This window comes from Ceratotherium simum, chromosome 23 (assembly GCF_057802395.1).
Source record: "Ceratotherium simum simum isolate JZ-2026a chromosome 23, ASM5780239v1, whole genome shotgun sequence".
Lineage (NCBI taxonomy): Eukaryota > Metazoa > Chordata > Mammalia > Perissodactyla > Rhinocerotidae > Ceratotherium > Ceratotherium simum.
The window spans coordinates 49,143,572-49,162,836 of record NC_141922.1 but is presented as its reverse complement, the minus strand read 5'-3'; the positions used below and the strand labels follow the sequence as shown (position 1 = coordinate 49,162,836).

Sequence of the window (19,265 nt, the reverse complement as noted above, 5' to 3'; positions counted from 1 at the left end):
ACAACAAAGTGAATATACTTAACATTACTGAACTGCACAGTTAAAAACAATAGATAAATTTTATGTTATGTAAATTTTATCACAATTAAAAAGAAAAAATAAACCCACAAAAATCCATATATAAGTAGATCTTTATAGTGTGCATGAGTACATACATATGCAGCAAACGCATAAAGATGTTTGTGGAATATACTTCAAAATCAGGAAAGTGACCACCTCTGGGCAAAGAGAAAGGGGCCTAGTACTTGGAAGAGTACTTGTAATGCTTTATTTCTTCAAAGAATGTGAAACAAGAATATTTTATTAGAATTTGAGAAAGCTTGGGGTGGGTACATGTGTATTCATGCATTTTTCTGGTGTTTAAAATCTTTCACTTATCAAAAAAAGGAAGGACGTTCCAAAAAAAAAAAAGGAGAGAAAGAGAATGGCAGGCAATGTTTGAAGGTAGTAGTTGAGTATGAAGGATCAAAGATCCAGAAATCGACCGGAAGGCAGGGCTCAGCAGAGGAAGGACAGATGCGCTTGCAAATTCAGACTTTACCTGCAGCAATGAGGATCCAGGAAGGGATTTTAAGCATACACTTCATGGATTGGGAGGGAAGAGGGTGAGAGCAGCAGCAGTCGTGAAGAAAGACCCATCAAGGAAGAAATGTTAAGTGCCTCAACCAAGAAAACTGTGGCTCATTTTATTGCTGTAATTCTGTAATTTTATTTATTTATTTCCAATTAATCAGAATCAAATAGCAACTACAAGCAAGGAACTGTACTAAGCCAATGGGATCTAGCACTGATAGTCACAGTCCCAGTTCTCATGGATCTTACAAATTAACAGGGGAGCAAGACACAGAAATCAATTAGAATATGAGAAATGCTAAAATGAAAAAAGGCAACATGAAATTTTCATAAAGTAGTAGTTTTGCTCTACCATGAAACTAGCCAGATAACTCTGGGCAAACAGTGTTTTCTTTTTACACTTTGCATATTTTGATGTAAAATGTGGGACTAAACTACATGAGTTTGTCCACTCCAACGTATCTCAATGACCAACACATAAAAGCCTACTACAGGAGGGACTCCGCAGTCCTCTGGACTGCGGAGAAAGAAGAGGAGGCAACAGGAAGAAGAAATTCTATCATCTTTTCTCTAACCCATCTCTATCCTCTGGTTCAGAATCCTTGCTGAACTGCCTTATGTCTAAAGCTCCTTCCAAATTCAGGATTCTTGAACTCCAGGAAAGCAAGCTATCATAAATTGATTTTAAAATAAAACAATCTATATGATGCTTGAAATGCCTTTTCAATCACAGATCAAATGTAGTTTTAGTGCTGTGTAATTTATATTGTTTTACTTCCTAAAAATTCATGATTCTTGTATTTATTAAATCAGTCAAAACAGTCAAGAAACATTATATTCTGTGACAGATTAAAGAAGGCCAGGAATTCTTTACTTCTCCTCCCACTGAGATGTGGAGTCTAATTTTCCTCCCCATTTAAAAACCTTCCTTGGGCCGGCTCCGTGGCTTAGTGGTTAAGTGCGCGCGCTCTGATGCTGGCGGCCCGGGTTCGGATCCCGGGCGCGCCCCGAGGCACCACTTCTCCGTCCAGCCCGGGGCCGGGTCCCGCGTACGGCAACTAGAAGGATGTGAACCTACAACATACAACTATCTACTGGGGCTTTGGGGGGAAAAATGAATAAATAAAATCTTTAAAAAAAAAAATAAAAAAAAAATAAAAACCTTCCTTCATTTCATTTGGAAGACTGTCTAAGAACATCAGACATGACCCTATCCTAAGAAGTTTAAAAAAAAAAAAGCAAAGGCAAAAAGTAAAAGTATAAAATTTTCAGGTTTATTTTTAAACTATTAAATCCCTATCCTATCAATAAACAATTCCACTGAACAAGTAGTAAGTGAATATATACATATATATAACAAGTAGTAATGAATAATATATATTTCATAGATAGATATGAAATACAACTGATAATCCAACAAGAAAATAAACCAAACAAAAAAATAATAAAAATATGCAAGCTAAAAGAATTATGAGGTTATCATACATCCATCAAGATATAAAATTAAAAACATGCTAAATGAAATGCTGGTTGAAATGTAGAAAAATTATACTTATACATAATTATACATCATTATACAATCACTGGAAATCAATTACATCTTGCTCAACAGGTAATTCAACAAAATACAACAATTTTTACATATTCATATGCTTTGACTTAAAATTCCACTTTGTGAAATTCACACTCAAGAACAAAACACAAGGAGTGTAGACTGCCTCCAAAGCCAGCTGTGAACAATTCTTCTCCTCCCTCTAGGCACATGCCCCGCCTCCTCTCAAGAGATAGCAGCTATCTCCCCTCCCCTTGAATCCGGGCTGGCCCACTTGTTTTTCAGAGGCTGTAGCTTCTATTTAGTTCTCTTGGAAGCCAACCACCATGTAAGAAGTCTGACCACCCTGATACCACCAGGATGTGAGCAAGTCCAAACAAGCCACCTAGAGTAGTCACGTGGAACAGAACCAAGGCACCTGGGCAAGAGTACCAGCCATCATCAAGTGAAGTGAGACCAGCAGAACCACCAGTCAACCCCCAAATCGTGCAAAAGAATAATCACTGTTTGACGTCACCAAGTTTTGAGGTGATTTGTTACACAGCAATAGATGACTGAAGGGGAGAAGAGCAGGTGGAAAAGTAACCTGGAGAAAAATGTTCAGCAGTGCAAACCTTAAAGAGGCCAACTGGCATACACTCAGGTAAACCAGGTCACATATTTAAAACATTATGTAAACTCATTTTAAAGTACATGAATTACATTAACAGTGTATAAGTGAGAAAACAGACCTAATAACAACACATAAACATTGATCATAATTATCAAAAGCTTCCAAATGTAGGTCAGTATGAACTCAAAGATAAGCTACAACTGATGCTTTAAACTCCCTGGCCCTTTTTACCTTATAAAGTTATTAATAACAGAATATTTTAGAACCTAACAAAAAAAAGTCTTCCCAAAAGTAAATGAAGTCATTCCATAGGATCACTTTACTGCCCTCCATTCAGGACTATATGCACTTGCTCCCTTCCAGGCACCATCAGTGGATTTTCTAGTTGGGTGGGCCTGTCATCCTATTAGCTCTGAATACTCACTCAGTACATGAACAAACTAGCCTGAATCATTAATCCCTATCACAGTTCTTCAGTCAGGAAAAATCCTGTTCCATAATTCTAACTGGGCTTGTAAACTCTACTGGCTGTTTCAAACACAGAAATTACAACCCCACTATAAATACTATCATCAAGAATGATGTCAAGGAGAGTGACGTCAGCATCACGGCGGAGTGAGCTTTCCCGTAAACTCTTCCCCCGATAAGATACAACAAAAGGAACAGTCACAGACCAACAACGGAATCCTAGACAGTGAAAAGCAAGATTGGAAAGATCCACACTGCCGCACATCTGAGAGTGGAACATGCTGGGCCCCTGAAGCAAGTGAGGAGAGGTATGGAGAACTCCTCTCCCTCCCCATCAGATCAGCGATCCTGGTCCACGCAGCTCCCAGAGAGGGGGGAAGGGCGGCCCTCTGCGGGGAAACCATAGCTCTTTGGGCTTTCTCAGCCAAGGGGAAACTCCCACACAGAGGACTCAGAACTACTACGGGGTACCATCAACATCTGAGCAACCCACAGGGTGGATAGCGAAGGGCGAACAAGAAGCCCCCCACACCAGGAACCCAGCGGGCAAAAGAGAGAGCCACCCCCTTTCCCGCAAACCAGACCCTGCAGCTCAGCCGACCAGACCAGACTAAGCGACCCGCGGATCACAGCGAACAGCTGGGACAGAGCGGAGGGGGCTCAGATTACACAGCCCTTTACCCGAACAGAGTGGCAGCAGGTGGAAATTGCAACCAGAGATTTTCAGGATGAGGAAAAACAAAGCCAACACAGGAACCACAATGCAAAGATACATGAAATCACCAGACTAGAAGGAAAATGACAAGCACCCAGAAACCAACTCTGAAGACACAGAAATCCATAACCTAAATGACAGAGACTTCAAAATAGCTATCATAAAAACACTCAATAAAATACGAGACAACATAGACAAACAATTCAATGAGATTAGAAGTTTCTTCACAAAACAGGTTGAAATCATAAAGAAAAACCAATCAGTGCTGATGGAAATGAAGAATTAAAGGAGTTTGTCACCAAGAAACCAGTACTACAAGAAATGTTAAAGGGAGTGCTTTAAGGGGAAAAGAGAAGACCACAAATAGGAAAAATTATCTATTTCCATGATAAGAGGGAAATGGACACAAATGCACAAAAAAGAGATTAGATATGATATCAAAAACATCAAAGGAGGGAGGAGGGGAGTTAAAGAGTAGAGCTTTCAGACAGAGGTCAAACTAAAGAGACCATCAATTCTGTATAGAAGAAGGAAGGAACAAAGAAGGACTACTAAAACACTGAGGAAAAAAGTTAAAAAATAGCAGTAAGAACATACTTATCAATAGCTACTTTAAACGTCAATGGACTAAATGCTCCAATTAAAAGGCATAGGGTGGCTGATTGGATAAAAAAACAAGAGCCATATATATGCTGCATATAAAAGACATACTTCAGACCTAAAAACACTCACAAACTGAAAGTGAAGGGATGGAAAAAGATACTCCATGCAAATGGCAATGAAAAGAAAGCTGGGGTAAGAGTACTCATATCAGACAAAATAGACTTTAAAACAAAAACTGTAAAAAGAGACAAGGGCATTAGATAATGATCAAGGGAACAATCCAACAAGAGGATATAACACTTGTAAATATCTATGCACCCAATGTAGGTGCACCTAAATAAATAAAGCAATTATTAACAGACATAAAAACAGAAATAGACAGTAACATAATAGTAGTAGGAGACTGTAACACTCCACTTACACCAACAGATAAATCATCCAAATAGAAGATCAATAAAGAAACATTGGCCTTAAATGATACACTAAAACAGACGGACCTAGTAGATATATACAGAGCATTCCATCCAAAAACCGAAGAATACATGTTCTTTTCAAATGCACATGGAACATTCTCCAGGATTGATCACATTATTAGGCCACAAAACGAATCTTCATAAATTTAAGAAGACTGAAATAATACCAAGCATCTTTTCTGACCACAACGGTATAAAACCAGAAATCAACCATAGGAAAAAAATCAGAAAAACCACAAATACATGGAGATTAAACAAAATGCTACTGAACAACGACTGGGTCAACGAAGAAATCAAAGAAAAAATCAAAAGATACCTGGAGACAAATGAAAATGAAAATACAACATGGCCAGAATTTAAGAGATACAGCAAAAGCAGTTCTAAGAGAAAGTTTATAGCAATACAGGCCTATCTCAACAAACAAGAAAAGTCTCAAATAAACAATCTAACAATGCACCTAAAGGAACTGGAAAAAGAAGAACAAACCAAGCCCAAAATCAGTAGAACAAGGGAATAATAAAAATCAGAGCAGAAATAAATGAAATAGAGACCAAAAGAACAATAAAAAAATTAATAAAACCAAGAGCTGGTTCTTTGAAAAGATAAACAAAATTGACAAACCTTTAGCTAGACTCACCAAAAAAAAAAGAGAGAAGGCACAAATAAGTAAAATTAGAAATCAAAGAGAAAAAATTACAACAGACACCTCAGAAATACAAAAGAATATAAGATAGTACTATGAAAAACTATATGCCAACCAATTCGACAACCTCGAAGAAATGGATAAATTCTTAGAATCATACAACCTTCCAAAACTGGATCAAGAAGAAATAGAGAATTTGAATAGACCAATTGCCAGTAAGGAGATTGAAACAGTAATCAAAAACCTCCCCCAAAATAAAAGTCCAGGACCAGACGGCTTCCCTGGTGAATTCTACCAAACATTCAAAGAAGACTTAATACCTATCCTTCTCAAACTCGTCCAAAAAACTGAGGAGGGGGGGAAGGTCCCTAACTCATTCTATGAAGCCAACATTACCCTGATACCAAAACCAGACAAGGACAACACAAAAAAAGAAAATTACAGGCCAATATCACTGATGAACAGCAATGCAAAAATCCTCAACCAAATACTAGCAAAACGCATACAACAATACGTTAAAAAGATTATACACCATGATCAAGTGGGATTTATTCCAGGTATGCAGGGATGGTTTAACATTCGCAAATCAATCAACGTGATACACCACATTAATAAAATGAAGACTAAAAATCACATGATCATCTCACTAGATGCAGAGAAAGCATTTGACAAGATACAGCATCCCTTTATGATAAAAACTCTGAATAAAATGGCTATAGAAGGAAAGTACCTCAACATAATAAAGGTCACATATGAGAAACCCACAGCTAATATCATCCTCAATGGTGAAAAACTGAAAGCTATCCCTCTAAGAACAGGAACCAGACAAGGATGCCCACTGTCACCACTCCTATTTAACATAGTACTGGAAGTCCTAGCCAGAGCAATCAGGCAAGAGAAAGAAATAAAAGGGATCCAAATTGGAAAGGAAGAAGTAAAATTGTTACTATTTGCAGATGACATGATTTTATATATAGAAAACCCTAAAGAATCCACCAGAAAACTTTTAAAAGTAATAAACGAATATGGTAAAGTTGCAAGATACAAAATCAACATACAAAAATCAGTTGCATTTCTATACACTAACAACGAAGTAGCAGAAAAAGAAATTAAGAATAACATCCCATTTACAACTGCAAGAAAAAGAGTAAAATACCTAGGAATAAACTTAACCAAAGAGGTGAAAAGAGCTGTACACAGAAAACTATAAAACATTGCTGAAAGAAACTGAAGACGACACAAAGAAATGGAAAGATATTCCATGCTCTTGGATTGGAAGAATTAACATAGTTAACATGTCCATACTTCCTAAAGCCATCTTACAGATTCAATGCAATCCCTATCAAAGTTCCAACAACATTTTTCACAAAAATAGAACAAAGAAGCCTAGAATTTATATGGAACAACAAAAGACCCCCAATAAGTAAAGGAATCCTGAGAAAAAAGTACAAAGCTGGAGGTATCACACTCCCTGATTTCAAAATATACTACAAAGCTATAGTAACCAAAACAGCATGGTACTGCCACAAAAACAGACACACAGATCGATGGAATAGAATCGAAAGCCCGGAAATAAACCCACACATCTATGGTCAGCTAATCTTTGACAAAGGAGCCAAGAACATACAATGGAGAAAAGAAAGTCTCTTCAACAAATGGTGTTGGGAAAACTGGATAGCCACGTGCAAAAAAATGAAAGTAGACCTTACCTTACACCATACACAAAAATTAACTCAACATGGATTAAAGACTTGAATGTAAGACCAGAAACTATGAAACTTCTAGAAGAAAACACAGGCAGTACGCTCCTCCACATCGGTCTTAGCAACATATCTTCAAGCACCATGTCTGACCAGGCAAGACAAACAATAGAAAAAATAAACAAATGGGACTACATCAAACTAAAAAGCTTCTGCACAGCAAAGGAAACCGTCAACAAAACGAAAAGACAACCTAACAATTGGGAGAAGATATTTGCAAACCATACTTCTGATAAGGGCTTAATCTCCAAAATATACAAAGAACTGATGCATCTCAACAACAAAAAAACTAACAACCCAATTAAAAAATGGGCAAAAGACCTGAACAGACATTTCTCCAAAGATATACAGATGGCCAACAGACACATGAAAAGATGTTCAAAATCATTAACTATCAGGGAAATGCAAATCAAAACTACAATGAGATATCACCTCATGCCCGTCAGAATGGCTATAATTAACAAGACAGGAAACTACATGTGTTGGAGAGGATGTGGAGAGAAGGGAACTCTCATACACTGCTGGTGGGAGTGCAAACTGGTGCAGCCACTATGGAAAACAGTATGGAGATTCCTCAAAAAATCAAGGATAGAACTACCATATGATCCAGCTATTCCACTGCTGGGTATTTATCCAAAGAACTTGAAAACACCAATGAATAAAGATACATGCACCCCTGTGTTCACTGCAGCGTCATTCACAATAGCCAAGACTTGGAAGCAACCTAAGTGCCCATCAAGGGACGAATGGATAAAGAAGATGTGGTATATATACACAATGGAATACTACTCAGCCATAAGAAACGATGAAATCCAGCCATTCGTGACATGGATGGACATTGAGGATATTATGCAAAGTGAAATGAGTCAGAGGGAGAAGATCAAATACCGTATGATTTCCTTCATTAAGTAGTAGATAATAACAACAATAAACAAACACATACAGACAGAGATGGGATTCGTGGTTACCAGAGGGGAAGAGGGAAGGGGGGAGGGAGGAGAGCGAAAGGGATAATTCGGCACGTGTGTGGTGATGGGTTGTAATTAGTATTTGGGTGGTCAACATGATGTAATCTATGCAGAAATAGAAGTATAATGATGTACACCTGAAATTTATACAATGTTATAAACCAATGTCACTGCAATAAACAAAAAATTAAAAAATAAATAAATAAATACAGGGGAAAAAAAAAACAAAAAAGAAAGAAATGAAGAAAGTCTCCAAGAAATATCTGACTTTATTAGGAAATGTAACATAAGAATTATAGGTATTCCTGAGGGAGAAGGGAGGGAAAGTGGAACTGAGAACCTATTCAAGGAAATAATAGCTGAGAATTTCCCAAATCTGAGGAAGGAGCAGGAAATACCAGTAAGTGAAGCCAATAGGTCACCTAAATATGTCAACAGGCAAAGGCCCACTCCACGACACCTAGTGGTAAGGCTAGCCAGAGTCAATGACAAAGAAACCATATTAAGGGCAGCTAGACAAAAGGAAAAAATAACGTACAAAGGAACTCCCATCAAGCTCTCAGTGGATTTCTCAACAAAAACTTTACAGGCTAAGAGAGACTAGTATGATATATTCAAAATACTGAAAAACAAAAACTTTCAGCCAAGAATACTCTATCCAGCAAAAATATCCTTCAAATATGATGGAGAAATAATAACTCTCCCAAATAAACAAAAGCTAAGGGAGTTCATGGCCACAAGACCCCCCACTACAAGAAATACTCAAGAAGGCCCTCAGGCCTGAAAAAAAGAAGAGAAAGGGAATACAAAGCTTGGAGCAAGGAGAAAAATAGGTAGATAAACTCAGAAAAATCGTAGATCTTTACCAGAATAGGTTAGCAACCACTTAAATACCAAAATCAAAGATCAAAGGAAGGAATTCACCAAAAATAAATTTAACCTCATCACTGTAAACACACAGCCACAACACAAGATAGAATAAAGTATAACAAGAACAACTTAGAAGGGGAAGAGAAAAGTGATTGAATTGACTTAGTATAAGGAAATAGGAGGCCATCAGATAATGAACTATCTCATACACAAGATTTTTTAGACAAACCTCAAGGTAACCACTAAACAAATAATCAAAACAAAATCACATATGATAAAGAGAAAACTAGAAGAGTCATAAGACAGAACAACCAAACTGAATTGGCAGTCCGAAGCAAATGGGACAAGAAACAAGGAAACGCAAAAGAATGATGTCAAAAATGTCAAGAATACACAATTGTTGGCATCAAAGCATATGATTTACATTTTTAAAAACTTTAGAATTAAATTACATCCATCAGATGGTGTGAATTTACACAAATACTGACTTAATCCTAAAAGTTATATTTATATATAATTCACAGAAAAAAATCAGTAGATAAAATCCTTTGCTGAAATGAAGGTTTATCAGATACAACAATTTTAACTTTTGCTCAAGTATTTCAAAAAAACTACATGAGATTAAAATTTATTTCTCTGGAATACATTTGTTTAAATTTATAACAACAGCTTAATATTCAATTAATAAACAAGAACATGTTAGCCTGTTTGTAGAACCCAGTATTTTAAAATCTGATATATATTCACACCAGTGAGTACGTTTTAATAGATTTTTAAATATTGTTTTTCATCAAATCTAAGACGGCATCAACTATATGACGGACCGTTATTTTAGGAAATTAAAAAACACCACCAATTAAATAAATACATGACATATACCAATTTCAGATATTAAAATGTATCTTAGAATTGATGAAATATGGTAAAATATATCAAAAAACAAAATTCAAATCAAACATTGCACATCTCAAGTATCTGTACTATATCTTCAAACAGATAGAAAAAACCTCTGGATTAGAAGATTTGCAAAGTGGTGTGGGGGATGCGTTATGTACCAGAGAATATGAATCATGCTACTGGTACTCTTTAGGTTACAACCAAAAACACTCTGCCTCCAGCCACTTCCCCAAAATTCTGCAACTATAGGAATAATTCATTCAGGAGTCTATGTGCTGTATACAAACTTAGCTGGATAAGGAGAAAATAAGTAGCTTAATGTGTTTATTTAGTGAATGTATTTGAACAATATCCTTTTAGTACTGTTTCACTTCAGAAGAGTACACTAAAAACAAAATTTATGAGTAAAACGCCATTATATACAAAGGAAGAAAGCTAGATTTTACTTGAGCCATTTATTTTCTCACTTATTATTTTCTCACTTTTATTACTAAGTCACTTACATGGAAACTACACCATAAGAAAATGATGACAACACAAGAGGCACTCAATAAACACTTGGTGAATTTACAGCAGATGCTTACTTTCAATCTTTCTCTCTAATTTTATGGACAAGCCCGGCAGCAGGTGTTGCTGATTCTGAACACAAAGACAGAATCCTTTCCCCAAGGTCTTACACTCCAATGGTGGTAAAGACAATGATGCAAGCAGACACATTCAAATACAATGCAATAATAAGTTGTTGCAGAAGATTTTGCTCTAATACACTATACATATCTCAATGAGATAGACAAACAAAGGGAGAATACAGAAGTTACTTAAGATTCTCCAGGATAGCAGCTAACAATGTTTATTTCAGAACTATGAAGGGACACTTCCCTTGGAATAAACTAAGGAGTGGAGGAAAGTTAAGTAAGCTATAATACACTCTGGTTCCTTTCTAGTATGAATTTCTAAGTAAAATTAGGAATGGCATACACTCTAGAAGATGTGAGATCTTCTCCTGACAGAAACCATTTAAATGAACGTAACTGTTCTCCTGGGAGTCCAGGAAGCTGCAGTTACCTCGCACAGTCAGAAAACCATATTAAACAAAATACATAAATATCCCTCCAAACATTGCTTGTAAGGTAAACACTTCAGAAAATTAAAATCTTTTCAGTAACTTAAGTATTTCCTCTCAGAAAATAACCACTTAAATCAATACTTTTAGTAAACCACAACTGATAATTTAGGTAGCAGGTGACACTAGCATGAATAACAAACAGTACACCAAGCTATGCATTGTTTGTACTGTTCAATAACATTCCAGTCATTAGACTGAAAAATCTAGGACATAATTACACTACTTATAAAGAATAAAGTCCTTGGAGTATGCTTGATATCTAACTATATAACTTTTTTTTAACGTAAAGTTAAACCACACATCCAGCAATGCGGAGCTTAGATTCTTGCCCCTCTGTCAGAGAGTAATCATGTAAAATAATCACAACCAGACCATCAATCAGAACTTACGTCAACATAACATTTTTAAAACAAAAAGCCAGTTGTCTAAGTACATACCAAAAACCAGAATCTGCATCCTAATAAAGTAGAAAAAAATAGATAAATTGGATTTTATCAAAATTTAAAACTTTGGGGTTTCAAAGGACACCATCAAGAAAAACGAAAAGACAACCCACAGAATGGAATAAAATACTTACAAATCACGTATCTGATAACAGACTTGTATCTAGAATTTATAAAGAACTCTTACAACTCAACAATAAAAAGAAAAGTAACCCAATTTAAAAATGGGCAGAGCCGGCCCCGTGGCTTAGCGGTTAAGCACGTGCGCTCCGCTACTGGCGGCCCGGGTTCGGATCCTGGGCGCGCACCGATGCACCACTTCTCCGGCCATGCTGAGGCTGCCTCCCACATACAGCAACTAGAAGGATGTGTAACTATGACATACAACTATCTACTGGGGCTTTGGGGAAAAAAAAGGAGGAGGATGGGCAATAGATGTTAGCTCAGAGCTGGTCTTCCTCAGCAAAGAGAGAAAGATTAGCACGGATGTTAGCTCAGGGCTGATCTTCCTCACAAAAAAATAAGAGAGAGACACTTGGTGAGAATTAAAAAAATAAAAAAAATAAAAATGGGCAAAGGATCTGAATAAACATTTCTCCAAAGAAGATACACAGATAAAAAAAAAAAAAAAAGAAGATACACAGATGGCCAATAATCACCTAAAAAGATGTTCAAAATCATTAGTGATCAGGAAAATGCACATTAAAACCACAATGAAATACCATGTCACTCCCACTACAATGACCAGAACCAAAAAGTCAGGCAATAGTGTCTATGATGATGTGGAGAAATTGGGAATCTTATACATTGCTGGTGGGAATATAAAATGACTTCCCTTGGGAAAATAGTATGGCAGTTCCTCAAACAATAAAACATGGAGTTACCATATGACCCAGCAATTCCACTCTTAGGTATATACCCAGAAGAAATGAAAACATGTCCGTAGAGAACTTGTACATAAATGTTTAAAGACACATTATTTGTAATAGCCAAAAGGTAGGAACAATCCAAATCAACAGATGAATGGATAAATAAAATGTAGTATATATCAACAATGGAATATTATCCAGCTATTAAAAGCTGAATACATGCACTAATACATACTATAACATCAATCAACCTTGAAAATATTATACCATAACATCAATGAACCTTGAAAACATTATACTAAGTGAAAGAAGCCAGATTACAAAAGACCACATACTATTTGATTCCATTCATATGAAACTCCAGAATGAACAAATCTACAGAGACAGAAAGTAGACTGATTCGTGGTTTCCAAGCGCTGGGAGGGGAGAGTGGAGCGACAGGGTGGTGAGAGCTGAAGTGTGCAGGGTTTCCTTTTTGAGGTGATAAAAATGTTCTAAAATTATTGTGGTAATGGTTGCACACATCTGTAAATATAGCAAAAACTACTGAATTGGACACTTTCAATAGGTAAATTGTATGGTATGTGAATTATATTTCAATAAAGGTGTTAAAACAATAAAGTAGAAAAGAGCAACTTCCTGAAACCAAACAATATTCATTTACAGCTCTATCTCCCAGAAGCTTCAGCTTTCTTATGACCCATCACTCAAAGATGGAGTTAAGGACCTTATGGAGAAGACTGGCCTTTTTCCACAGGACCCTGGATTTGAGACCATTTCAAAACCCCAGGAGAGAATAAGGAACCCAGGTTACATAGCTGTTGCCCAGTCTTCCTAGTCCCACCAATCTTGGAACCAAGTTCTTCCTACCTGACAAACAGACACAGTCTTGTGCAGAGGCACCCTATTTGGGGAAGGTAAAAGGAAGAATTGGGGGGGCCGGGGGAGGATGAGTATTAAATGTTCTAAAGGGCCACTTTATGAGCAACACTAGAAATGTTTAAGATAACTCATTAGGTTGTGGTTCCTACTTCTGATACAGTGATGAGTTTCTATAAACCTCTCACAGCAGACCCAATAACCTCCCCCTGCTCTCCAAAATAAGCTCAGAGGGAAAATCTCAGATTTATAAGAATCACTAAGGCAAACAATTACTACTATTTGCCTGCAATACCAAATCTGTGCTCACAAAAAAAGATTTGTGTAAATGTCTAACAATATTTAGTCACTTAAATCAGTTTTCCTAAATTTGTTGTTATTCTTTTCAACACAATCATCCACTCCTCAAAAGAACTTGTAGTTTCAATTACTTATAATGCCATTAGACTCTATCAAGTGTTGTCTTGATCCTTAATGGCATTTATTTATGAAATAACATTACTGGGTTCCCACAAAATGAAAGCAACCAAAACGTTTATAGAATACAGGGTAATACAACACAGCATCAAAGAAGCTGAAATCAAGAAACTAGCTCTGGACTCAACACCTAACTAAATAATCCTGTGAAAATTATTTTATATCTAGATTTCCATTGCTCATCTATAAAATGAACTTGGCCTAGAGCCTAGATGACCCATAATGTACTTTCCATTAGAACTATTTCAACACACTATTTTAACATATGTAAAGACCTATACAAGGCCATAAGGACTTCTCTCCTTCTGTGATTTGAAACTGTGATTTGAAGTTAAGTTCCAACTTAAACTGAAAATAACATCTGCTCTTATACAAATCAGTGCAGACTTTGTACACAAGAATAAATCACTCCCAAATCCAGTCCTGAAGTCCCATCCTACAGTAATATCTCAAAGATTTACTTATAAATACATCAGCTCTTTAAAAAAGTCAACTACTTTTAAAACAAACTTTTGAACACTGAATTTTATTCCATTTATTCTAGTCTACATGCTTCATATCCACTTTCAAGTTTTGTGTCAGACAGCTCCCCAAATAATTGCTAAGTGGATTTTTCCACATTATGAGCAATCTTTGCTTTCCATGGTTTCCACACACATGATTTTCAATTACCACAGTTTAGTTAATTAACAACAGTCCCCCAACACACGGTTCAAACTTCAGTTGCCACAGTGGATTAACTATGAGTAATTGCATCAAGTACAAACTTTGCTGCTAGCTCTTCATTCCACAAATCACTATGTAAATAACAGATGAGCATCCTGATCTGTGGCCAAACACTCCACATCTCTCAAAGTCTGCTGACAGGTCACTGCACGTCTGTTACTCAGTTCACATACAGACATCAAAGCACGTAGTAGTGTTGCCTCCTTGTCTACCAGTGGTGACAAGGTAGACAAATTGTGTCTACCATGTGATATTCTATAAAAACAGACAATAAAGGAAATTAGCTAACAAAGATGAAAATGCAGCAAAGAAACACAAACTGGTAACACTGGAAGTGAAATCTGAATCAAATGTAAGTAGGTATAGAATACCTGACCACTGGAACGTGGGAGAGACTCTAGATGAGCAGCCAGAGGAACTTTGTGAAGGTGAGCTTACGGATGTAAATGAGGAAAGTGGTTGTCAGAAAAGGATGACAATGTCCCAGAGGAAGTGAAAAACTTCACAATAAAGAAACTCTCCAGATATTTCTTAACAGGGAAAGCACAAAAGATAAAATATTGGAAGCTGATCTATATTTAAGAGTATGACAATTCACCAAAGCATAGAAAAGATGCCTGCTCAACATAAGTACAATGAGAAAAACAAGGCAAGCGTTGTTCAAAGTACTCTTCACAAGTTTTTTATAAAAAAAAAACACTGTAATTCTTAATGTCTCTTATGTTTAAATTACAGTGTACTAAACAAATATTAGTTTTACTGTTTTTTTCATTTTCCTATACACTTGTAACCACAGGAAGAGTTTTTAACATTTTAGCAAACATTTTCAAGGTCACAGAATAAACCAAATTCTTCTCAGTTAGTAAGACTGCTTTGAATAGCCTCAGTCTGCATGGTCATTTTTACCGACCCGTACTACTGTGCAAACAGAGTACTGCCTGTATAGTAAGGCTATATTATTTAATCATTATCAAGAGCAAATGTATATCAAGAGCATCCAGGTTCCTAACTGACATAGAAAAATCTACCAGGCCAGTGACTAAAGCCTCACGAGGGAAATACTATAGACCACTACACTTCAGCTCTTCTATTGTTTAGTTCCCAGTTTCCATGTTATAATTTACATGTGCAAATCTCTTCTATTACTACTCCCAAGTTCTGCCCACATTCAGTTACCTTCATCTTGAAGATGTGGAAAACAAACAAAACTGTTCTCCAAACTTTTCATGGAAAGCATGGGGAAAGTAAGGTTTAAGAGATCCAGTGGCATGCCTAGCATGGCACAGTAATCCATCAGGGGCAGCAGGGGAATTAAAACACTGCCAATCCAGTTCCTGGTCCAAGTATACGCAATGCTGCCCGCTTCTGAAGAGGGTAATTAGGTTTTATTTTGGTTTTGTTTTCCATCCATACAGCTTACATAGACCTACTGTCAAAGAAAAAATATTCCATTTTTTCTGAGCCTCTCATTACTTAAAGACATTTTACAATCACTTGCATTCAGAGACTAGAGCCCCACTGTAACACTAGTATAATTTAAGTGATAAGAAATTTTAAAACGCTTCACATTACAATGTATCCTGGATGGGATCCTGGGACAGAAAATGGACATTAGGTAAAATCAAAGGAAACCAAAATATGTATAGTATGGACTGTAGTTGATAATAAATGTGTCAATATTGGTTCATTAATTGTGACAAAAGTACCATACTAACGTAAGATGTTAACAGGGGAAACTGAATATGAGGTATATGGGAACTCTGTACCATCTTCACAACTTTTCTGTAAATCTAAAACTAAAAATTTTTAATTTTTAAAAAAGTACTGGACAAACTTTTATCTGACACTAATTCTTTTATTAGGCTGGGATCTAATTAAATTTTTGAATCACAGGTACTAAATGTACTAATAAATTTCTATTCTCTAGAGTAGTGTTTATTAAGCTATGTCCTATGAAATTCTCTTGATCCCCAGAGATGACTCTGTTAGAAAAGGGTAACCTAGCCAGTAGGGTGTCCACCACAGTCCTACTTCCATTCTTGAGAAGTATCTAAGAATCTGAAACAAGGATTTTGCTAGGAATAAAAGTGTGAAAGCCACTCTCAAGCCTGAAAGGGAGCAAGATTCACGATTTGAGGAATATTGCAAATTCATAGTTCCTCATAACAGAAAGAACACTAGACCGAGGGTAAAACAACCTGGATTCTAATCTTGACTCTATTACTAACCAACTATGTAAAACCTTATATTTCTTTAGGCCTCAGTTTTCTCATCTGCAGAATAAGAGGACTAAATGGTATGGCAAAGTATGTTTCAGCTTAAAGATGTCAGTCTAATTAGAATTTTTTCCCCGACTTTTTCTTCTAGTAAGAAAAAGGCTAAAAGTATATGACTTAGATAATGCACATTAAAATATAATGCTTAATAAAGACCAAAAAATATTTGTCAAGTGTTTTTTCTTTTTGGCCTATCAAACAACTATTTCTATCAAGATTATTTTGGCTTAAATATAAAACATGTACATTAAATCCATCTAGCTCATCTAATTTTAAATTTCAAGCTATGTAACATTTATTTCACATATATACAGGTACTGTTTCCCTCCAATGCCACCAAGAAGTTAAATAGTACAGCTAAGAGAAAGCATAATTTAAAAAGTTTCAAAACATAGTCCAAAGGTGCTTCTGCACTCATTTCTCTCCCAGTTCAACAATACTGTCAATGATGTAAAGTACAGGAAATGGATAAATGGAATAAGAAAGTGACCTGGGCAAGTTTTTAGCAACAGTTTCAAGATGAATTTCAGTGATTTAAGAAAACTCAACTAAATGCCTAAAATATATTCTTTTTAATTATGCTAGGACTTCAAATTTCATAAATCTATAAACGAGGTGAAAATCTAACAATTAGAATGCTGAAATATAAACTAGAAAGTACAGGCTTCCAACGTAGGACAAATATGCTAATATCTGTCAGCAACTTCTTTATAATTTATATTCAACTTCCAAAAATTACTCAACATGGTTAACAAAAAGTATCCGCCATTAATATGATCTAATCTTTGGTCTTTTCAAAATATTTCCACAGTCGTATGTACAATGTTAGAAAAAAATCGTGTTTAAATAATGCAATCCACAAAATTAAAACTATCAAATTAAACTGCACTATTTTATTACTAAATTTTCAAGAACTTCTAAGTACTAAGCACTTCTCTTAAAAAGATATGGCCCCATTCACATGCACACTTGATTTCAAATAGCAAATAAAGTTGTAACACCAAAATGCCACTTTTTAAATAATCCTTGCTTTACTAGTTAGCTCTGACCTCAACTATACCGAAATATTTCCCTAATGCTAAAATCGTTAAAGATCTTATCTATGACGTACGTAATAAAAACGAGATTTAAAAGACAATTTTTCACTAAAATGTATGAACAATGTATCCTGTGGTATCACTTTAAAAGTACCAATCACAATATACACTGAAGCCTTCCATTTTAGCAGATACAGATTTGAAAATTCATTTTATTATGCAACAGTGGCATGAAATATTAAACCACACCGTTCTACAATCTCGTTTCAATAATGATAAGGAAAATGAAATATCATAAGTATTAACATTTTTAAGCACTAAAGCTTAACACTTTAAATTTAACATTTTTTTAAACGGTCAAACTTCTAAAACCTCAGCGTTAACACAATTTCAAAGTCTGTGCTCATAGGGAAACCAAACATTGTATTCTGTACGAGAGAAGAGTTGAACAGCTTATCTAAGAAATTACTTCTTCAATTAGCTTTCATCTTGCTCTGTGCTTCTATGTGCACTGCAGTTGTTTACTTAAATGAAAAAAGACAACACGTATCCAGTCAACTAAAAATATTCATCTCTCGGTTATAACGAAGAGCAACAGTCCTGTCCTCCTCCACCCACGTCAAGGCGAGTCCAGGGGAACCGGAACCCCTGGATCCAGGACACCCCTTACCACGAGCCCCCGCGTTCCCGAGGCTGACACCGCCCCCTGGGGGCCTCCCCTCCTCCCTCCCGCACGGCCTTCCGCGCACCAACTGGACCCGCACCCCGCCCCCAGCCCGGAGGCGCACGGTCGACGCGCGAGCACGACCCGCCACCCCCGACGGCCGCCACGGGCCCTAGGCGCCGGTCCCGCCCGGACCCTCCCTGCGCCCGGCTTCGCCGCCGGGGAGCCCGGCGTCCGAGAAGGCGCACTCCGGCTTCTCCCAGACGGCCAGTGCCCTGCCGCCAGTAGCAAGCGGAAGGGCAGAGCCGCGTCGGAGTGGGAAAGCAGGCAGCCTGCCCAGGGAACCGACCTGTGGAGACCGCCATCTTCTCCTGCAGCCCGACGCAGCCGCCTGCACGCACGGCGACGTCACGCGTCACTTCCGGGAGCGTGCTGCCGCGCCCACCCCACGGCTTCCCTGCTTGCGTAACCGTGGACTCCGCCCCGCCGGGGCGCCCGTGCTCTTGGTCCCAGTGGGTCGCTGCTGTTGGGCGGCTTCCTGAGACTCCGCGATTAACTCAGAATAAAACCTCCAAGAAAAAGTTCAGTGGGAGGGTTGGGAGAGAAAGTTGAGTCCGTCGCCGTAATATAGAG

The 19,265-nt window shown here is 37.1% G+C and overlaps 1 protein-coding gene across 1 annotated transcript in view; it reads right to left on the bottom strand.

Annotated features, from left to right (window-relative positions):
• The window catches only part of UBE2V2 (ubiquitin conjugating enzyme E2 V2), a 50,183-nt gene extending 31,132 nt beyond the window's left edge, over positions 1-19,051 (bottom strand). The window contains exon 1 of the mRNA XM_004431147.2: positions 18,982-19,051. Coding sequence (XP_004431204.1) covers positions 18,982-18,997 — 16 coding nt within the window. The 5' untranslated portion in view covers positions 18,998-19,051. The remainder of the gene's footprint in view (positions 1-18,981) is intronic.
• Between the last annotated feature and the right edge of the window lie 214 nt (positions 19,052-19,265).